This window comes from Perissodus microlepis, chromosome 13 (genome assembly GCF_051167445.1).
Source record: "Perissodus microlepis isolate ML-2025 ecotype Zambia chromosome 13, ASM5116744v1, whole genome shotgun sequence".
NCBI lineage: Eukaryota > Metazoa > Chordata > Actinopteri > Cichliformes > Cichlidae > Perissodus > Perissodus microlepis.
The window spans coordinates 7,876,513-7,898,682 of record NC_140473.1 but is presented as its reverse complement, the minus strand read 5'-3'; the positions used below and the strand labels follow the sequence as shown (position 1 = coordinate 7,898,682).

At 42.9% G+C, this 22,170-nt stretch overlaps 2 protein-coding genes across 3 annotated transcripts; one reads left to right on the top strand and one right to left on the bottom strand.

Annotated features, from left to right (window-relative positions):
• The first annotated feature begins 477 nt into the window (after positions 1-477).
• Positions 478-12,583, top strand: inpp5f (inositol polyphosphate-5-phosphatase F). 2 transcript variants are annotated; one of them, XM_084947795.1, is made up of 20 exons: positions 478-950; positions 2,686-2,766; positions 3,191-3,327; positions 4,026-4,151; positions 4,302-4,487; positions 4,578-4,634; positions 4,989-5,187; positions 5,355-5,534; positions 5,835-5,902; positions 6,305-6,429; positions 6,538-6,615; positions 6,717-6,837; positions 6,965-7,093; positions 7,484-7,601; positions 7,705-7,903; positions 8,035-8,106; positions 8,187-8,260; positions 8,446-8,574; positions 8,681-8,768; positions 8,911-12,583. In XM_084947795.1, the coding sequence occupies exons 1-20, from the start codon at positions 854-856 to the stop codon at positions 10,073-10,075; spliced, it is 3,429 nt and encodes a 1,142-aa protein (XP_084803921.1). In that variant the 5' UTR covers positions 478-853; the 3' UTR covers positions 10,076-12,583. The 2 variants fall into 2 exon arrangements, with proteins under 2 accessions (XP_084803921.1, XP_084803922.1); XM_084947796.1 differs by having other exon boundaries at positions 479-950; positions 4,320-4,487.
• A 172-nt stretch (positions 12,584-12,755) lies between these two features.
• Positions 12,756-22,120, bottom strand: mcmbp (minichromosome maintenance complex binding protein). Its single transcript, XM_084947797.1, has 16 exons — positions 21,924-22,120; positions 19,959-20,050; positions 19,739-19,879; positions 19,584-19,625; positions 19,413-19,502; positions 19,167-19,296; positions 18,701-18,846; positions 18,475-18,572; positions 18,223-18,398; positions 15,295-15,418; positions 15,074-15,191; positions 14,822-14,987; positions 14,571-14,704; positions 13,716-13,883; positions 13,489-13,577; positions 12,756-13,230 (listed from the first exon to the last, which is right to left on the bottom strand). The coding sequence occupies exons 1-16, from the start codon at positions 21,979-21,981 to the stop codon at positions 13,104-13,106; spliced, it is 1,899 nt and encodes a 632-aa protein (XP_084803923.1). The 5' UTR covers positions 21,982-22,120; the 3' UTR covers positions 12,756-13,103.
• Between the last annotated feature and the right edge of the window lie 50 nt (positions 22,121-22,170).

Genomic DNA, 22,170 nt, shown 5'->3' with positions numbered 1-22,170 from the left:
TGTCTTAAGTCTGCCTTATTTCCTGCTAAAGACTTTTCCATGGTGAGATTAACAGTTATCACACAGTGTGAGGTCAGCTGCTCCCTCCCTGTTCCCTAAGGCTCACAGTGAATCATGACTGGGAACATTTCTGCCCTCTTTTTCCTGGATGGGTGTGGACAGTTAAAATGAGCCCTTCACTGATGAATGAGCTTAACCTCTAACATGAGTTTAACGATTATATTATATTTGTCTGGTGGTTATTCAAGCAGATAACCGCCTAATTTTGAAAGCATTTATCATTCAGATTTAAGCCCAGTACTGGTTTAGCTGTGGTTAAATAATAACACCTGGGAAATGTGTTGGTAACATTTTTATAGCTTCTTAGTCCTTTAAAGTGTAAATATAAGATTAGTTAACAATTACAGTAATCATATGGTAAACAGTATGACGTGGGGGGGTTATGATCAGTACCTGCACACACCGGTGATGACGGATGTCACGTGTCATTGTTTAGACCAGGAAACTGCCTATTACGTCTTGAACGGCTCACCGCTGCTTCAGCTCGGGGCTGTTTCTCACTCACTGATGTGTAGCCGCCTTCACTCTGTCCAGCATGACCGTGGGAAGGGATGCTACTCCGGTACAGAGCGAGTTTGAGTATCAATATGCGCAGAAGTGGAATAAACAAATCCGACACGCATCCAGCTGCTGCTCCCGCTAGCTCGCTAGGTAGCTAGCTCTAGTAGCACGCGAGCCAGTGGGAAACGAGCTAACCGAGGCTATCGACGGTTAATCGTCGAGACGTGAAGGACCAGGACCGGGCTGTCGGACCAGCTAGTTGTTTGTTTTTGTGTAACCTGAAGAGACAAAAATGGAGTTGTTTCAAGCTAAAGACGACTACATTCTTCAGAGCGGGGACCGTGCTCTGTGGTGCAGCCGAAAAGACGGGACGATGACCGTCAGACCTGGTACGTAGGTACTAGATGTGGATGTCGCTTTTCACTGCTGCAGCCGGCCATTTAACATTACATTACAGTGCCACTAACATTTGGACTTGCCACTAAAGTCAAGACGAAGCGTCGTTTTTGCTGGCTTGTTTTAAGCTGACAGCATCACTGTGCTCATTGGGTTTTGTCCCAGTGTACCTCAAACACATCAGCAGCCTTAATCTCTCGTGTCTGACGCTTATTCATCTCTGTAATAAACCCTTTGATGATTATTAGATCGAAGCTAATTTACCTGCCTCCGTTAAACACAACAAATGCTTGCTAAAAGGTATTTTTAATGGTTCAAGCATTGATCCCAAGCTTTGAAATGATCGCTTCTTTGCTTTCATTTCGACAGTGCCAACACCCCTAACAGACTTCAAACTTCTGACTTTGCTCTTTATGTTACACACTGGAAGGTGCATCTCACTCTTCAGCTCTTTTTTTTAGACAAATCGGATATAAAACAAGACAACGACAAGGTGAAAAAACCGGAAAAGTGATTGATTAATGAGAGCTGAATTATAATATAATTCTGATATAAAAGTGTATAAAGACCAAAATTTAAAGCTAGCATATTGAGTGTTATTGCCAGGTTCTGGCTGTTGAGTCACATAAGCGAGTACTGAAACACTGGCTCAGCTGTGACTAATGATTGGACATGCTTTGATGTTAAATGAATACCAAGGCCTGTGGTATTAACATTCTCCCAGCAGAAGGGAAAGAAAAAGTTTTATGAGAGCTGTGCAGGTTGTCCCCTGTGGCAGTTGAAGTAGTATGGTTGTGCAGCCATCCTGAACAGGTTTTTAGTTGCACCACTGTTTCATTATTTAATTGGAAAAAGGGTTTCCGCTCCTCACTGCGTTTCCACTCCACTCTCTCGCACATAGTTAAGTATTTCACTGATTGTACTTTCTATGTGAAGCTGTTGTTGTTACTTTTTTTGACTTTTTTTTAATTTATTTTATTTTTACGATGTTTTTTTTTTTTTTTTTTTTAAATTTTGCCGTTTTCTAGACCTTTTTTGTGGGGGCCCTCCCAGCCGGTTCCCCCGCACATTAAATTGTCTGGCTTGTGGAACAGGAAGACTCATTGTTTAGGGCAGCTTACAGTTGATGTTCTCCACCCTTAGCCACACCCTTCACATTTTTCCAATTTCCTCCACTGTGATGTGTAATCTCTCACCAATGCAGAACATTGCGTTTTATTTACTGGGCTGACCTTATACTTGACCTGGTGTTCGGAAATAAAAAATAAATAAATAGGCAAAGCTTGTCTTTTCATGCATCATATCACATTTTATTCAATAAAATGAAAGCAGGCAGACTTTCCTGCAAGTGTATAGCTGTCATTTTATATAGATATGCACGAACAAACAGTGAGAGACCCATCAAGTTTGAGACAGAAAGTCTACTGCCTGTGAGTTGTCACCACCTTTACACAGCGTTCACATCATCTAGGCTTGAGAGTGTTCTAAGTATTAATTAAAAAAACAAAACAAAACAAGTTCCTGCATGTAACAGAGCACCAGCCATCTATGACTGTCGTTTTGTCATGACTACTGTACTTTTGTTTGATTAACTCATATGCAAAACTGTGACCAAAAAAAACAGACAAACTGTGTCTGCAGAAAATTTTTTACTTATGGCTTCTTATATGCTGCAGCGCATGTATTACAGCATTGTTGTCGTGGTTCATCTCTGTATTTTTCTTTCAGCCACAGACCTGCTGTTAGCTTGGAACCCAGTGTGTTTGGGTTTGGTGGAAGGTGTCATTGGAAAGATACAGCTTCACACAGGTACGTGGAGCACGGAAGACCTTTGAACACTTCGCAGAGCAGGCGCATTCTCGCCAGTGCTTTCCATCTGTGTGTGCTTGGACTTTTGTGCCGCCAAATCATCCGGTGCTCAGGATGTTTCTTATTCACCAGTAAAGGTGTGAAAAGAAATGCGTGAAAGAGCTTTGAAATCTGTTTGGTAATCAAGAGGAGTGAATCAATACTGATGATTCAATTGATGACAAGCCCCGATTTGTATGATGCCGAGTGCTTTTGTTGTTTTTATACATTCTAGTATAAGCGATATTATTTAAGAGATTTCTTGTGTTGCCGTTAATGACCGATGTGCAGCTGCTTTCTTCACACATTTTCAGAATGTGAGGAATTTTGCACCCGTGATGCAACTCCCCCACCTTTTTTTTTTCTTCTCCCCTCCTCTTGACAGATCTTCCTCTCGGCCTTGTGTTAATCCGTCAGAAAGCGCTGGTCGGCCACTTACCGGGAAACCACAAAGTCTACAAGATCACCAAGATCGCCGTCATCCCCTTGTCTGACGAAGAGCCTCAGGAGCTCGAGCTTGAGGTGTGCACACATGCGCTGTTTATTCTGCTCTTTAACTTCTGTTTTAATCATGCTTTCAGTTCCCTGGGCAGTACTTCTAACAGTTAAAATCCTAAATTGGTATTAATGTATCCAAGAATACACTATATGAGTCAGTGTATGATTCAGCTCTGAGAATGGACTGAGGTGTAGAAGTTGTTTAGATAAGTTTTGTTTTTGCCCACATATCTAGTTTAAAAAAAAAAAATACATGCAGACATAAAATAACCGCAGCAGACCGCAAAGGATGTTGATTGCTGAGATTTGAGTTTTTCAGGGGAGCTTCGTGGATGGTGAGACAGAATATTTCCAAGTGAGTAATAATGGCGGTGGATTGTTAGCACAATGGCTTTTAAATCTTGTCCACTTGTCCCTTATAGCGCAGAATGAACACGTGTCTCCCTTTGTGCATAGAAATCCTGGTGTGTGCATCAGTGTAGATGTTGGCTTGTTTACAGCAGCCCTGTAGTAGTATTGCTACTATAGTTTACTCTAGTGTCCCATTTGGCTGCTTTTGTAGAGGTTATCTAATATCTGACATCTGATACCAAATTCACTTTTTTTTCCAACTCTGTCCTCGTCCCATTGAACGTGTTTGATGGTCTAAATATCACTATCATGTTTCGATTTGTAAAGCTGCAGAAATTTGATAGACCATCCTCTTTTCTTTTTTTTTCCAGCTTTGCAAGAAGCATCACTTTGGCATCGACAAACCAGAGAAGCTGGCCCAGTCTCCAGATGAGTCCAAGCTGATGAAAACTTTAAGTCAGATCAAATCTAATGTGGCTGTGCCCATCAAGAAAAAGGTATTGTTTTGTTTTACACACAAGCATGGATTATCATCTTGAAACTGATCCCCTACCTTTCCTCTCTTTCAAACTAGTGAAGGCTTTGAAGTTCTTCTAGGATTTTCTTCTTTTGTTGACTTGCTTTTTCTTTCCACCTGCCCAATCCAGTATTCCCCTGCTTTCCAGGTCAAGGAAAACAAAGAGAAGGAACGCCTCGAGAGGCGGCTGCTGGATGAGCTGTACAAGATATTCATGGACTCCGACTCCTTCTACTACAGCATGACCTACGATCTGACAAACAGTGTCCAGCGTCAAGGAGACTCTGATAAGTCTGACATGCCTCTGTGGAAGCAGGTTTGGAGTTACTGAAGTTATTTTATTCTGCTTATGTCTACTACAAAAACTCCTTATTGTGGCTGACTGTGTTTTTACTCTGTGTTAAAGGTGGATGACCGTTTCTTCTGGAATAAACACATGATCCAAGAACTTATTGACCTTCAGGTATTGAACACCCACCCCACCCATCTACTGGGAAATACAGAGAGCGTCTGCTTAGTGCTGCTTTTCTATTTTCAGGCCTGAGTAATTAGAATTAAATGAAAACACCGTGTTCTCCTGAAAACTGCTTACAGAGTCATTGTATTTTCTGTAAAATAGTCAGCTTAAAAGAGTGTAGTTGGTCATGCTGTTTAAATGTGGCATTTGTATATACTGATAAATGCCAGGGTGTTATTAAAAGCAGCATGAAAATACTCAAAGGCGGGATGCAAAGTACTTTCTTATCAACCTGGCCTCAAACTAAATTTTAATCTGTCCGGCTATTTTTCTTTTCTTAATGTCTGTTGAACGTTCCAGGTCCCAGAGGTTGACTTCTGGGTGATACCAATCATCCAGGGCTTTGTGCAGGTGGAGGAACTGGTGGTAAACTACAATGAGACCTCTGATGAAGAGCGGAGCAGCCCTGACACCCCACCAAAGGAGATCACTTGTGTTGATGACATCCATCCTCGTTTCACTGTGGCCCTGATCTCCAGACGTAGCCGCCACCGCGCAGGTAGAGTTTGCCTTAGGGGAGTCATGCTCTGATTCAGTCCAGTTGCATGGGCTGCATCAAGGAATTAAGGCACATTCTGGTAGCTAGCTGATTTATTGTCTGCAAGTGAAGCATGATCCAGGATATAAATAGTCTGAATAGTCCACATGCATTATTCTCCCCCAAAGGGATGCGGTACAAACGCAGAGGAGTGGATACAGACGGCCATGTAGCTAACTATGTGGAGACGGAGCAGTTGATTCACGTGCACAGCCACACTCTGTCCTTTGTGCAGACTCGTGGCTCTGTGCCTGTCTTTTGGAGTCAGGCAGGGTATCGCTACAACCCCCGGCCACGGATAGAAAAAGGTCAGTAGAGCTCTATCTTGTATTTAGACCTAAACTGATGGTTTCTGACACTCTTTGTGTAGAAATCTTTCCAGTAGCAATTTCTCATGAGGTAGCTTAAAAATTGTAGCCTAGCTTCTCTGCCCTTGCTCTGATTATTATTATTTTTTATTTCTTGCATAAATTATAGATTGTAATCAGTAAATTATTTTAACTGTGACTGCCTCCTTGTTTTGCATTGGAAACAACATAAATAACTCTTTCACCAGAATCAATAATAATAAAAAAGTTTTTAATGCATATTTTCATCTGACATTTCAGGAGAGAAGGAGACTATGACCTACTTTGCTGCTCACTTTGAAGAACAACTTAAACTGTACAAGAAGCAGGTGAGTGTTCCTCACCAGAGTGCATACTCGTATATCTGCTTAGGCTATTTATTAAATGCATTTTCTGTTATTTACTTTGGGTTGTGGTGTCTGCAGCTATACATAGTGCTTGCATAACCCGCTTCCTGTTGTAACTAAAACAGAACATCCTGCTAATGATCAGTGACATTGCTTGTCAGTAGCTTGGATTATTTCAGATAGTGTTTACAGTAGTGTAGCAGTACTTTTATTTAAGCTTGTGATGAGCTCAGCTGTTGACTTTTTTTTAAAGACTTAAGCCTGTTTCCCTTTTTTTTTTTTTTTTTTTTTTCATGTGATAAAGTTAATATTTATTTTTTCACTCTTCACTGAACCCAAAAATCTTAAAAATCCAGTGACAGCACTTTTTGGTGTCTTCTTTAGGTCATCGTTAACTTGGTGGATCAAAGTGGGCGGGAGAAGATAATTGGTGATGCATATCTGAAACAAGTCCTCCTGTACAACAACTCTAACCTCACTTATGTTTCATTCGACTTTCACGAGCACTGGTGAGACAGACCCTTTTTACACAAGCGTCTTTTACACGAATTTCACAATCTATATATGACCACAGTACATTCACTTCCCCTGTATGGTTCTTGTATCCTGTTTCTCAGCCGCGGCATGAAGTTTGAGAATGTGCAGATACTGACAGATGCCATTTCTGACATCATCACTGACATGAAGTGGGCCTGGTAAGTGTCGCGCCACCTGAGCACTATAGCATGACAGGTTTGGTTTCAAAATGCGATTTCTGTGAATGTGTCTTGATTCTGGTTGTGTGTCCCTCTGCCAGGGTGGACCAAGCAGGAGTAATCTGCAAGCAGGAGGGCATCTTCAGAGTAAACTGTATGGACTGTCTTGACAGGACCAATGTGGTCCAAGCTGCTATTGCCCGGGTAGTGATGGAACAACAGGTGTGATTTTCTGGATTTTTTTTGTTTATGATAACTTATATTTTAGACATCCTGATTATTAAAAAAAAAAGTCATAACCATTATAAATATCAAGGATTGCATTTTATGTGTGCTTTTCTTCCTGCAGCTGAAGAAATTGGGTGTGATGCCTCCAGAGCAGCCTCTGCCTCTCAAGTGTTACAGGATTTATCAGGTCATGTGGGCAAACAACGGTGACACCATCAGCAGACAGTACGCTGGCACAGCAGCTCTCAAGGTATCTTAATCGTATGAGGTCTGGGATAATCCTACTTAGAAGTGCTACCCAAATCTGAGTACAGTGTAATGTTTTCGTACTGTAAACTTACTGAACAGCACCTTTTCAGAACCAAATGACACACAGGGAAGCATCTAGTATTCTAAATGTTCTTTAGAAGACTTGACAGAGAGAAAAATTTTAAAAACAGAAACAGTACTTCTCATATATTGTCATATTGGGCAATAACTGTGAATGTGCAAATACACAAGTGTTAGGTAAGCCATATTTAAACATAAAGGGATGTCACAAATATGGACATAACCTTTTAGCACTGCACTCAGGTCGTCAAATAATTAAATAAAAAAAGCAGTGCGACGAGTTAAAGGTAACACTTTTGTCCTGTTTTAGGGGGATTTCACCAGGACGGGAGAAAGGAAACTGGCCGGTGTCATGAAGGACGGGGTGAACTCAGCCAATCGCTACTATCTGAACCGTTTTAGGGATGCTTACAGACAAGCAGTGATTGGTATTTGAAAACAAAAAACTACTCATATTGGTTTCTACCTATAGTGTCTTGAAATCAATCCTTAATTTGCATTTGTTAAAACTCCTTTTGCTTCTGTCTGCAGACCTGATGATGGGCCTGCCAGTGACGGAGGACCTTTACTCCATCTTCAGTAAAGAGAAGGAGCATGAAGAAAAAGAAAAGGAGAGCCAAAGAGGGGCCCAGGAGCAGGTCAGCCTCCTTCTGCAGACCTACATGCAGCTGCTGTTACCAGACGATGAGAAGTTTCACGGAGGCTGGGCCCTCATAAACTGTGACATGAGGTGAGCGAAATGCTGTTCTGACTGTGCGTTGATGCTTAATGGCTTTATATAATCAGGATATAGCTGAACTATAGTTCCATCGAGGCTTTTCCGTGCTCTTTTAATCCCACTGTTCTCTTATCTCCCACCAGCCTCATTGATGCAACCAACAAAGATGAAGATGTGCTGCTGCTCCTGTCTGATAAAGCATACTATATTGCCTTGTAAGTTGAACCTTAAATTTGCGAAAGAAAAAACCCCCAACTCTTATATTTGACTTATATGTACATTTATTTCCTTGTAGCTATGATGAAGAAGCAGATAAAGTCAACCAGTACCAACGCCTCATTTTAGAGGGTTTGGAAAAGATCGAAATTGGTAAGAAGTTAAACTCCAAGGAGAAGTGAGAGCTCTTGTAGACTCAGTGAGTCATTCAACACTTCTCGAAAGTGTGCTTAACAGTTTCTTCCGTAACCTTTTAGAAATATCTGCGCTCATTATGATTCATGAAACGGAAGCAAATCACTACAAATGGATATTAGAAGTTGCACTTCGCATTGCAGGTCCTGAGCCTACTCTGTTCGGGAAGCCAAAGTTCTGCTGTATGCGGCTGCACTTCAAGAACGAGGAAACTAGCGGATACTTTCACACGCTGCGAGCTGCAACGCGAAATCCCGAGGATGATGGGAAAGGTAGTGTGTGACTATTTGAATTCTTTAAATAAAATGAGAAAAAGTTAGTTTTACACTTTAAACTGTGCAGATATTGCTTAAGACTTAACACTGTGACATTTCACAGATACATTGCAGTGCATAGCTGAGATGCTTCGCATAACTAAGCAGGCTACAGGGAATGACCTGCTTGTGGTTGAAAAGAAGCTGGAGAGGTAAGTACAAATTATGCTGATTAGCATTCGTCTCGGTCTCTCTTTGATGTGATTTCAGTGTAACGAAGTTAAACATTCAGACTGCATTGCTAACTTTTAGACAGCGGCTAGAGCTGTGACTTAAGTTGCGTGTGTTTTCCAGGCGGCAGAGTAAACCTCACGAGGATATCATGGGGATCCAGAACAAACCTGCTGACCAAGTTCAAGGGAGCTCCGGCCTTGCACAAGGCAAAAGTTTCATCCTCAATAAATTCTCCACTCTAAATCAGAAAGTGAAACAGACCAAGACAAATGTGAACATCGGCCCCTTCAAGCCCCTCGGTAAGCTGGGCAGCTTCTCTAAGCCTGATGTAAAAGTCAATTTTCTAAAGCCAACTATGCATGTCAACCTGTGGAAGTCGGACAGCAGCTTGGAGACATCAGATAACGTCACTGGCACGGGAGCCCTAAAAGACATTGGTAATGAAAACTATGGACACTCTTCAGATTCAGATTCTTATAATTCAGACCCGGAGCACCCGTGCTCTGGGTCCTTAGAAAATGTGGACTATGTGCTGCCCAGCTGCGGCATCGTAGCATCAAATCCCAGACTGGGCAGCCGCTCCCAGTCCATCGGTAGCGCAGAGCTAAATATACCCTCTGTTATCCGGGTCACGGGCTGTGACGGGAAGCAAGAAAGCTCAACTCACATTAGTGATGACAAGTCTCCCGGGGCTGCCTCAGTGGCTGAAGAAGCCATTCTCATTGACTTTGGTACTCCCATCGATGCCTACTGCCACCAGTTCGTCCAGGATGCACAGACCAAACCTGTTGAGGTGTTCGGAGAGCTGCCACAAGCTGCCATACCTCCACTCCACAACCCTGCAGTGCCTGTGCATAAAAAGAACTCAGCAGACTCAAACAAGCAGCCAAGCTCAGAGCAGATAGAGCAGGAGGAGCCTCAGCTCCCCAGGCCATCCCAGCTAGACGTCCAATCCTCTACCTCCAGTTCCAGCCTCCTCACTATCCAGAAGCCTAGCTCTGCAGTCTCAGGAGGCTCTCAGAAAAGCGCTTGCTCACAGGTGGAGGGCAGCCTCGGCCCTTCGCCTGCCGACAGCAACGGCAGCCGAGTGGTGTCCCCCTTTGCCAAGATCAAGAGTTCCATGGTCCAGGTGGCCAGCATGACCCAGGCGGGATTCACTCAGGGCATCAATTTTGCAGTTGCAAAGGTACAGAAAAGCCCCGAGCCAGAAGCTGTCAATGAGGTCCAAGAGAACGAGTTGAAGGCAATGTTTACACAGTGCCAGACCAGGATCATTCAGATCTAGTGCTTTCCTTGTAGCAGCACTTTGGAGTCGTTTGTCATGTATAAACTTCCCGTAACGTAGCAGTAGCAAAAGCTCGCACATGGTGTCACTACTCGGCCAAGAAATGTGCTCTTAAGTTAAACTTGCCCATGTTAATAATGACTCTTGTACAGAATTGATAAAAATACCCCATCATAGTAGTTACTATGTTTACGTGCACATATGTATGGGTTACTCTACTTTCGAGGGCACTGAATCATAGATCTTTTGCCATGCAACCTTGCACACTGACTCTCCTCTCTTTTATGGTTTATTAACTAGTTCTCAGATGAATGCTGAATAAATGCCTCAGCATAGTAGTGCACAGTACCTAGGATGAATAAAAAATATGGCATATTGATAGAAATTTGAGTACTTGGAGGGTGTAATAATTTTCAAAGTATATTACAACTATATTATTAGCTCAAGAAACAAACAACCAAGAACAAAGAAAATATTTAGGCTTTTAAACTCATATACTTTGAGAGTGGTATGCAGAGTATTTCCGTGTGTAAACATGTTATTGTCCTTAGTCCGAAGTTATTTAATTACCCACAATGCTCGAGTGTGAGGTTAATGGTAACAACCGATTTTTGACGACGCAGGTAAGCATGTCGAAAGACCAGCTCTGACTTTATCATGTACTGTAGGATAAACTCATCCTGGTTACTCAATGGCGTTTGTGATCTAGTAATGCCCTTCAGTTTGTAACAGTCGTCGTAGAAACCAACCAAATATCTTTTGTGATTCCCAAAGGACTATTCTGTGTTGAAAAGTACCCTTTGTATAGCTGTCAGAAACTAGCCAGACGACATAATCGATGTAGTAATCCTATGTAATATCAATGTTGTCGAGTGTAACTTAGAAGATATACCACTGTAGAAATAACGACTACGTAAGAACTTAGAGTATCCTGGTTGTTGATATGTACAGTGAGTATTGTCTGTCTCTGAGTAGAGCTGTCTTTTAGGCTTTTTGTATTGATGCTAAGGTGAAGTTTAAAGAGGTATGAGCATTATATTTTGAAAAGAACGCCCAGTACTGTCATTGTTAACCATGAATAATCAGAAAACGTCTGGTTGGAGCTGTTTTTGATAGATTTATGTATTGAAATAACTATTCTGGTAATGGTTATAATAATTACCTACACGATGAGGGTTTATTTGAGCTAAATCCTTAGCTTGCGTTATACATTGAAAACTGCATGTTTGACAAAGACAGGCGAGTTGCATATAGTAGGTATATATGCAACTGCACCCACGCAGTTACGAGAAACACTGACGCTTTATGCACTCCCCAAACTTAAAGCATATTTGCCTTAACAGGGAACTAAAGTGGGATTATGTATATCAGGTATTTATGGCAAAATCTACCTTTTTAAGTCTTACATGTTACATTTTGTGTACTGTATAAAAGATATTCAGGGTTGGTGCATGTTATCGGAGCTTTTTATGTTGGGATATCTCACTGTGATAACGGCACATTCATTCTCTGTGGGAATGGGCAGGTTTTAGAATTATTATTATTTTGGTTGTGTTTGTGGTTTACAGTGAATCTGTAAATTGGAGCATCCTGTTGCTGCTGGTGTTTAGGAGCGCTTGCCTTTGAGACCCCAGTTATTTATAATATGGAAGTGTAAACTTTGTTACAGTGTACATGTTTTTTTGTTTTTTTTTAAGTTAATTTGTTGTTAAAAAACAAATCTACCACAGGATCTTGTTATAGACACCAGAAGAAATTATAATAAATCACAGCTGCCCTGTCCTGCTGGTGTCCGTCTGTGATATGAATCTGGCTTGCTCTGAGCTGAGATATCCCAAGATAAACTGTCACATATTTTGTGTTACCTTTGCCTGTTTTTTTTTTTTTTGTTTTGTTTTTTTTCCTCCTCCTTTCTGCATTCGGCTTGCTCACCAGCAGATAAGATGCGGGACACTTGTATATTTTGTCTGATTATAAATGAGACTCGGCTGCTTTTCTAGGTGCTGCTGATGGTGTGTTTATGTGTGTGTGGTGCTGCCAAAGCTTCAAGTTAATAGCTGTGAGGTTTTAACAGAGGGTAAGCAGTGTTTTTAAACTTCATTCAGGATTGTAAACACTGGGGCAGCTCTCAAGCCTAGTAGGAAACTTAATCCTCCACATTCCTGAAAGAGTCCACAGTGCTAGAGTGTCGGTGTCTTGCTTTTTATATGCAAATGTCGCCAGTTCTAGTCAATCCTGTATTTGCTGGGTAAAAGTTTGGTCTTTCCTTCCGTTTTTTCACACCAAGTGCTTTTGCGGTCACCTCGTGATTTATCGTCTGGTGGTTGCCCACTCCCATTGTGGCTGGAGCTCTCCAAGCATTTGATTTGCACTGTTTAAGCACATTTTTTCTGCGTTAACATGGTTTCATCTGGATGTCTGTGTTCATATCCTTACCAACTGGCTGTCAGCGTTTTCCACAGTGTACTGAGATTGTATTGTATATTAAAAGTATCCTATTTATTCTTACCTTCTTTGGGTGTGTTACTTGATAACAGGGTGCACTGTACACTTTTTGTTTAGGCAGATATTTCATTGGAATAAAAAGTGACTAAAAGATTGCTGCATGTTTACTGTCAAATGTATTAACAGCACAGTCTATACTAACCCAGGAAGAAAAATGCACCAGGACAAACAGTGATCCAGATCTTGTTCCTTTATTTGCATTTTTTTTGTTTTTTTGAAGATAGAAATTATTTATTTTTCTGTAAACAGACCTTTCTGTCTAGTAGAGCTTAACCTCTGGTGTGAACCCCACAAGAGACTTTGAATTTAAGGCAGAACTTCAGTGTGATGATAAACTGCGATGTTAGTGTACATACAACAGTATCTAAATCTTATATGTAGCTCAGCACAGTTTAAAAAAAAAAAAAAAAAAAAAAAAAAGTGAATACCTGAACTATGTGGCAAATGAAAACATCTTTATTACAAACTGTTTAGATATCAAATAGGGGAAAAAGCAAACAAAAGTCATGTCATTTGCCTCTGATCACGGCTCGTTGCCGTTGACACACTTGTGCTGCTCCATCCGGCTCCTCCGCAGCGCCTCGATGTGTTTGGCTCGGAGCCAGCTGTCTCTGGACAGCGAGGTCTGACCCTGGCTCAGAGACAACAACCTACGGACAGATTCGCAGAGAGCCACATCTCAGTTTTAATAAGCTGCCAGTCTGAGACGATCTATGAGATGTACGAGCGAGTTTATAAAAAAAAAAAAAAAAAAAAATTGGCTGCGCTGAGGCGTGAAGCTATCATCAGCCTGTTTATGGTGCTTTCAGTTTTGATTATAGCTTATTGCTTAACACTCTAAAGCGCCTTAGGGGCTGTTATTATTAATTAAATGCTACATAAAGGCAGTTATATAAATCACAACCCACCTCGCCACAACGAGCATCCTGTGCAGGTCCTCGGCAGATATACTCTGGGGGTCATCCTTCCTCATGTCTACAAAGTCATCTTCAACTGACTGAGTGCAGGAGGAAAAGGAGACACTTAATTCTTGTATGCAAACTTATAAAAAGGGCTGCTCAAACAGACTGGGTACATGAAGAAACAGCTACCATACTAGCTGAAACTCAACTCACTGTATAAGAGCTTGTCTCACCTTTGTCACTTCATCTGAGATGCTGTAGTCAAGCAGCCGAGCCACACTCAGGTAGATTCTGAACTTGTTGAGCTGTGATGAGGCCTGAGAAAGCATGTGCATGGTGCTGAGATACTCCTCCAGGTGGGATGGAGCGACCTGAGTCTGCAGGTGTATCTGACAGTCAGACTGTGGAGATAAAGAATAATATTGATTGTGTGCCATAGAGGAAGTCCATATCCAGAAAGGATGTCTTTTATACTAGGTGTTGCTATGCAAAAGTTTCCCCTGTGTGCTGCATGCCTGCCTACTTTGGCATATTATCAAAACTTCAGAGCACGGCAGACAGGATCAAAGCCTTGGTGACGGTTAAGCATCTGATCGAGCCGAGCCTCCAGCTTCTAATCAGCCAATAGCTGCTCGATGTAAACAGTAAACACAACCATGTAACCATTGTGACTTCTAATGAACCGTGGGAGTTGTTTACAGCATGCTGCCCTTCACTGCTCGCCTAATAGCAGGCCGAGCCTGACGCCTCTCCCGGGATTGTTCCGGTGGCACACAGCTGCCACCATGGCAACCCATTAGACCAGCACACAGAAATAGCACACAGCACATTCCTCAGGCTGTTCGCAACACAGCGAGACTCTGGTTAAAGCCACCGGCTTGAAGGGCTGGCTGCGGCCGACCGATGTCAGCTGAGACTACAGCGTGACGCCGGCTGGAAACAACCACCAGCGTCTGACACGGCTCTGCCTCGTGAGACACCGGAGGAAACCGAACCCCTCCCCTAGCCGTGGCCGGGGGTGGGGAGCGAAGCGAGGGTGCTGGGAGGGATCCGCGATGGGTGGGAGTGAGCTTTCACTGCGTTCTTACCGGCAGCAGCGAGCGGCCCTCTGACGCGATGAGCACGTTAATATTGCAGGGGAATTCCATCTGATGGTAGTTAAAGTCATAATCAACCTTCTGCCACGAGATCAGGTTCCCCAAGGCCGTGACGTTACGCACACCTGCAGCAACAAACACAACAGAGTAACAGATCCAACCCAGTTCAGTCACAAGGACAGGAAAAATGGCGGCGTTTGAGTCCTCGCTGTCGACCTCTTGTGGTTTTCTAGAAGACCCACCTGTTGTGTCCAGCTGTCCCTGCTCCAGCTGCGCTTCATCTAGGTAGAGGGAAGTGTTTTTGGCCAGCTGCAGGGCGCCGCTCACCAGCCGGTTTGCCACATAGTCCTTCTTAGGCACCAACCGTATCTGGTTCATGTTCTGGAGGCTCATGCCCAGGTAGTGTGACTGCAGGGGAAACAATGTTGAGTGTGTCTCAGTTCATCCAGATATAAACCAAGCAGTACCTGTGACCGATTGCGCTGATAACTCACAGAAGGCACGAGCTGCTGGATGATCTGATAAAGGCGCTCAGTGTACGAGGCAACAGTAGGACAGCCACTCATGTTCAAGGTAAACTTGCCCAGCGGGAGGACGTCCCGTCTCACGTACCTACAAGAAAAATAAAAGTGTGCTGGCATTAGTTTGAAACCATCAAATAAAAAATAACCAAAAAAATAATAATCAGGAAGCTCACATACTGAACTTTACGTACACGTTAGAAATGAGATGCAGAATGAGGTACTCGGCTGCAAGAGCATCACCCAGGAGGACATGAGTCAAGTATGCCAGAAGCTCTTCTCTGACAGAGGGCATCTCGCTCAGGGTCGAAGCTAAAACTGAGGAAGAAAGGACAAAGAATCAACTCAGCTCCAGTCTGAACCAGTCGCTGCATTGTTCCTCTTATTAGAAAGCTTTTCAAGGCAAATGAACTTCAGTTTAATGGGATTGTTTTCCTGCTTTATTTTAATACTTCTCACACTTCATTAAACATTCCTACAACACTGATGGAACAAGTCGCCCTGCTTAAGCGATATTATTTATTAATGAGATCTGACAGTACATCTGTCCTGTTATCTTCTTTGATAATTACTGAAGCGACTTCCTTGATATCCATGCACACTTTAGTAAACACCTCAGACTGTTTTTAAATGGTGTGTTATAAATTAAGACAGTGTGAAAACTCAGCTGTCGGAAGTAAAGTACACAGTAATCCTGTCAGAAATGTCCATTTATCATAAGCAACCAAATGAATGAGTTACTGCTGTGCATCACATGCTTAAATGTGCAGAAATCTCTCATATGGGAACACTCATGGGTAAATGTTTGATGCTACAGAAACTAAACTTCAGCTCTTGTTAATGTTTTACTAAAACCTAATGGAATCATTACTTTTGAATCTTGCTAACCTGACCTGGACTGTGTTCATGGACATAAAAACTGTAGAGTAAACTAAGAAGGAAAACTGAGCAGAAATGAGAAGGACTCTGTGAATCTGTTTCGGGCTTTGACAACTGGAGTCGAAGGAGCGGTGCGTTTTCAGCTCTCTGTGACTTTTAATGGGCTAGCGCTAAACTTTAACCAATATGGAAAACAACTACAAAACGTCCACATATTTACAGACGATTTGCAGACTACCCGTAATCAGTGTGATTTTGTTTTAGCAAAAAGAATCTCTGAGCAAAGCAAAACAAAACACAGACCATGTTATCACGTTATGCTTATCCAATTCAGATGGGGCTAGAGGTTGTCCCAGCAATCACAGAGGAAGACAGGGGTCACCCTGGACAGGTCGGCACTGTTTTAGGGCTAACACACAGATACACAGAGACCCCCTTTCACTCTTACATCCACTCTAGGGCTGGGCATCGTCACTGACTTCTAGAATCGATTCGATCCCGATTCGATTCGAATCGGGGGAATTTTGCCTCAGTCAGAAATATTATAATTCTGATCACGTATCAGTACATTTCCATATTTTTATATCTATAAAAAGAAAGCTGACACTTGCGAGACTTTATCAAAGGTGTGAGCATCACAGCAGATGCATTTGTGTCAAAGTCGCTGAGGATAAAACTCAGAAAAACATGAAGGCGACTTTCCTGGCCTGGGATTTTATAACAGGTAACCTTAAAAATATTCTGCAGTAGTTAAAAAATGAAAGAAAGTCAACCTATGAACATTACCTGATACTGCTGAAGTGAAGCAAAGTTACAGCGGTTTTATTAGAGACACGGCTAATTTTAAGACGTTTAAATTTGTTCAGTAGCCTATTGAACGGCAGAAATGAGGCTTTCTTGTCGGAAGTAAGTAAAAGGAAAAAAAACAGCGGCCGGCAGCGCTGTAAACAACGGTAGACTTGTGCGCAAGCGAATAATGAAGAAAACTGATTTTTAGACGGGAAACTGTTTTTGAAGAACAGAGAGAGAGAGAGAGAGAGAGAGAGAGCGCTCTACATGAAGTGTGATTTTATCCTGGTGGAAGCAAAATAGCAAAACTAAGAGTGAATTCATGATGTTTATGTGAAGCGTAGTTTGGATCTTCTTTTGCTGCTGGTTCACTCAATATTGTTTGGAGAGAAATAAAACCTGCAGCTTCAGAATCTAGTGCAAAAAGGACGTAAACACAAAGCGCAGACCTGGCGAAACATCAGAATCAGCGAGCTGTCGGCTTTCAGCCCCGACCGTGTCCGTGCCGTCTGGTGAGAAAGGCGACATCTCACTGATTCTGATCCGTCGGCGGGTCCGCGCTTTGTGTTTACGTCTTTGTGCAGAATCCATGTACCTGCTCTCATTTACTGTTTTAGCTGTTTGGTGGTTGTTGACATTTTGTGAGGTTTAACCTGAGATTCTGGCGTTTCGGGCAAAATATATTTACATTTTAAAATCGATTCAGGATTTTAATGAATCAATTTTACGTTATCCAAGCTAGAATCGATTTTAATCGATAAATCAGAACCCACCCCTAATCCACTCCTCACACCAATTTAGAATCGCCAGTTAACCTAAGGAGCCCGTCTTTGGACTGTGAGAGAAAGCAGGAGTACCGGAAAGAGCCCACTGAGCTACACGGAGAATATCCTGAGTGTTAGATTTGACCCCAGGCTCTTTTTGCTGTGCGGCAACAGTGCTAAAAGTGCACAGAACTGAAGGATTCTCATGCTTCCTCCAGCACTGAAGGAGGCTCTGTATCACTAAAGTATTGCACAGTCACCGCAAATAATATTTATGTAGTCAAAGCAGTTTAAATGTGTCGCCCACATTGATTCAGCATTAATAACTGATTTGTCTGCAGTGCTGGAAGCATCGGGTTGTTTACTTAATGTTTTTTTAATAAAGTTTGACTTCATCCCTCTGGAGGAATGAAGTCAAACTTGCCAAAAGTGTCTCTTCTTCAAGTTGTCAAGTGAAATCTAGACAACCCCAGTGCTCAGGCTTATTTAGCAGAATGCTATGTAAATGAGATTACATTCAGCTATCTCATTAAAATCTGTGAAAAAAAACCCTGCTGCGATTCTTATTTTTGTAGCAGGATTATGAAATATTTTCCTGGATGCTTACTGGCTGTGTGATTGGCATGTAACATACACGAGGAAAAAGAATGAAGAAACTTGGAGGCCTACTACTCTACTGTTTGTCCTTACAAGCACTGTTGTCCTCCGAGGTGGCGGCAGAGGGCAGCAGGGGGTTGTTGTGCTGCAGCTGCTTGGCGTAGAGCATGTGGAGGCGTGGAACGAGCGAGGCTGGCGGGCAGTGCACCCTCTGCTCCTCTGCCGTCTCCATGGACTCCGTGGGATCCAGCAGGTTTGAAGAGGCGTCTCTGTACGGAAACGTCAACAATGAGAAACAAACCGAGCAGATCAGGGCAGGGAGGAAAATCAAAGTACGTGTCTTACTTCTCGTCGGCTAAGGCGCTGAGAGCAGGACTGACGGAGAGGATCCCGTAGACCTCAAGCATGTCGTTCAGTTTGAAGCTGTCCCAGTCCTCGTAGACCTGCCAATGATACGCACATTATAGCATGTGTCCTAAAACTCTCCTCATGATAGCTGTATCGTCTCTAAAATCACCTCTTTGTTCAAAACGGTTCAGTACTGGAAGAGGAATAAACTGACACAGCGCACCTTGACTAGGCAGGAAGGGCCTTTCTCTCCCGGCAGGGGGAAGTTGAGGTCGAGGTGGGAGGCAGATGTCGTCTGGCTGGAGGGAGCTTCTGTCTCCTGCCGCTTACAGTCGCCGTTGCCGTGATGTTCTGTGGGACTCTGAGGACCTGCAGCCGTTGTCAAAAGTGCTTTTTAAACAGGATTTTCACCATAGCATTTCTAAACATGCTATTTTCTTTTATAAAGCACAAGTTATTTCTATTTGCACAATAATGCAACGAAAAAAGGAGTCTAGACGATGCTCACAAGGCAAGGACGGATCCACAAAGTTATCAAAGCGTTTCAAAAATGACAGTAATGACACAATAAAATGATATAATGTAACTGATCAAGAGCAGCTATAAGTTGGACCTTATGCTAACACTCTTATTCTGACCAACAGTAAATTTGACTTTATCGAGCGAATGCCGATTCTGAACACTCGTACCAGCGTGCGCTTCCCTCTGCTTCTGTGGCTGCGTGTCCATGTCGTCGTCTTCCTCGTAGCTTCGTTTCTGTCTGCTTGGCACGTACGAGGTGGAAGGCACCACTCTTGCTTGGCTGCTGTTGGCATATCTGTGCAACAGAGTTAAGGACAACTCGGAGCAGCAGATTACAAGATATAAATGCACATTTCACGAATGCCAGCTGCGTAAAGAGCGATTCTATGTGGTCTTTTGCAAGCTGAGGATATCTCTTTGACCCAGGGGTTTTCTCCGGGGATTGGCACACAGTAGAAAGTCTGTCGCTCTGCAGTTACTGTGTTTTTAGAGTTAAAATCCACCTGCAGATGAAACACTCGTTAACAACCAAGTTGGAGCTAAAATGAGCCATCTATAGCGAATGAGTCTTTGAAGAGACTCACCCCGCATTCTGTCACGTCTTTATACTTCCCACATCGCAACGTCTGTGAAAGAATAGACAGAAAAAGAGGATGAAAGATGAAAACAGCTATCAAAGATTATCAAAGGGCTGCACTCATACCAATAACAGCAGGCGAGAGGATAAAGAAGTGCATACTTTAGCCTGTGTGGCTGGATCGACAGTCTCATAGACTCCCATGTAGAACTCTGGATCAAACATGTCTTGGATGAAACAGCGAAATTTCACGAGGCTGTTGGGCTTCAGGTAATGCATGGGGATGTCGTTGAGAGATGGGACCTGCATCAAAGTGTGCAGAAACAGATTAGGAGCCTGTCATTCGTGCACATGTTTTTGTTTAAAGTGTAATTTGTATTACCAAGGTGTGAGCGTCCTTCTCTTTCAGTCGATCTTTGAAGAACTCCACGGCTCTCGCCTCCCAGCCAGAGCTTGGATTACTCTGGGAAGCAGCTGAAATATCAAGAAGGCATAATTTTATTGGCAAATCAAAACTCAAAGTTGGATAAATGGTTGTTGTAGAGCAAAATTAGCTTAGCTGGGCTGCATTAGATAAAAATGTTCTGTCTCACTATGGAAAGCGCCCTCTGGTGTGAGCAATCATGGAAGCTCCACTACCACCACAGACCAGTCCCCCAACCTGTCCCCCAACCAGGCATTTTCAAAGTACATCCTCGCAAAGATCAAAGGTGCTCCTCCCACTTGTTTGCGTTCAAAACTGTCTTAATTTTTTATGTCACTGATTCAAAGTGGTGGAAAGATTCCTTGAAGAACCTGGTCAATATTGACGTGACAGCATCACACAGTTGCTGCAGACTTGTCAGCCATGATGTGAATCTCCCGTTCCACCACAGGCTGATGTACACTGTAAATGGCCTGTATTTGTATAGCGCTTTACTTAGTCCCTATGGACCCCTACATTCAGTCATCCACCCATTCACACACTGGTGATGGCAAGCTACATTGTAGCCACAGCCTGGGGTGCACTGACAGAGGCGAGGCTGCCAGACACTGGCGCCACCAGGCCCTCTGACCACCACTAGGCAACGGGTGAAGTGTCTTGCCCAAGGACACAACGAACAAGACTGTCCAAGCCGGGTCTCGAACCGGCAACCTTCCGATTACAAGACAAACTGCCAACTCTTGAGCCACGGTCGCCCCCACACTGTGGACATAAAGGGAATAGACACGGTCAGAAACAATCCTCAGTTTGGTTGTGGTTTTTAAATGATGCTCAACTGGTACTAAGGGGCCTAAAGTGTGACAATAAGATATCCCTCACACATCATTACACCACCAGCAACCTGAACAGCCATGCTTTCATGTTGTTTATGCCAAATGTTGATCCTACCATCCAAATTCTGCAGCAGAAATCAAGTGTTCTGCTGCTGTAGCACATCTGCCTCACGTTTTGACATGTTGCACATTTACAGATGCTCTTCTGCATATTCTGGTTCTAACAAGTAGTCATTCGAGTTACTTTGTTGCGTTCCTATCAGCTCAAAGCAGACAAACCATTCTCCTCTGATCTCTAACATCATCAAGGCATTTCCACCAGACAACTGGTCCTCACTGGATATTTTCTCTTCTTCTGACCAATTTTCTGTAAGCCGAAGAGATGGTTATGGGGGAAAATCCCAGTATATCAGCAGTTTTTGAAATACTCAAAGCAGCTTGTCTGGCACCAACAACTATACCACATTCAAAGTCAATTAAGAACACATTTCATCCAATTCTCATGCTCGGTCGTCTTGCCCATGTCTGCATGGTTAAATGCACTGAGTTGTTGCCATGGAACTGCATATATTAGAGAGATTAAATATGTCTTATTGAAGAGTTCAACAGATGTACCTAATGATGTGACTAGTAAGTGTATAAATGTAATATGTTGAGCAAAGAAGTGAGACAGGGTAAAGAGAAAACCTGTTATAATGTGGGGGTTTGGAAGGAAAAATAGATAAAAGAGTTACTAGAAATACATGATACAACATGTCTAAAAGATATAAGCAACTTTTATTAATCTTAAATATAACCGCCCCCACCAGTGACACGTAAATGTCAGTCCTTTAAGATTTTAAGGAATATGTGGATTTTTCCGCTTATTCTTTAAAATCCGTCTCCGTCTTGATGTGTGGCACTGGCGTGTGTACAGTTACTACACGAAAAAGTGTAAGACAAGTGTAAGTCATTTGCTTTTTCGAAGAGAAAGAAAAAAGAAACCACACACAGCCACCTGCAATGTGCAAAGTTGGCATGGTACGTAGTCAGAGAGCTAACTAGCTAGGTTCACGCGTTAGCCCTACTGAGTGAAGTTCCGGTGTCTTACCAAACATCCCCTCAACAACACCAACGGGGTCGTTAATCCAGTCATGTGTGGAAGGCATGGCTTAGATGGTGATAAAGGTCCGGAGATTAGAGAATATATCAAAGTAAAATCACAGTGAAAACACCAGTTTGTTGACTTTCCCCATACACGGGATCGCTGAAGTGAAGGGCGGGAAATTTGCGTCACCAGACGGAGAGCGTAGTGGGTTTGTTTTGGGTACGGGGACCAACCGGAGCACGGAGGTGCG

Excerpts from the sequence above, each read along its gene's own strand:
- inpp5f (XM_084947795.1), top strand. The coding sequence starts at position 854 with ATGGAGTTGTTTCAAGCTAAAGACGACTACATTCTTCAGAGCGGGGAC. Across the intron at positions 951-2,685 it reads GACGATGACCGTCAGACCTG|CCACAGACCTGCTGTTAGCT; the intron begins GTACGTAGGTAC and ends TTTTTCTTTCAG. Across the intron at positions 8,261-8,445 it reads TTTGGAAAAGATCGAAATTG|GTCCTGAGCCTACTCTGTTC; the intron begins GTAAGAAGTTAA and ends TTCGCATTGCAG.
- mcmbp (XM_084947797.1), bottom strand. The coding sequence starts at position 21,981 with ATGCCTTCCACACATGACTGGATTAACGACCCCGTTGGTGTTGTTGAG. Across the intron at positions 19,880-19,958 it reads AGAAGGACGCTCACACCTTG|GTCCCATCTCTCAACGACAT; the intron begins GTAATACAAATT and ends ACTTTGATGCAG. Across the intron at positions 15,419-18,222 it reads CTCGGAGGACAACAGTGCTT|TTTTAGCTTCGACCCTGAGC; the intron begins GTAAGGACAAAC and ends TTTCTTCCTCAG.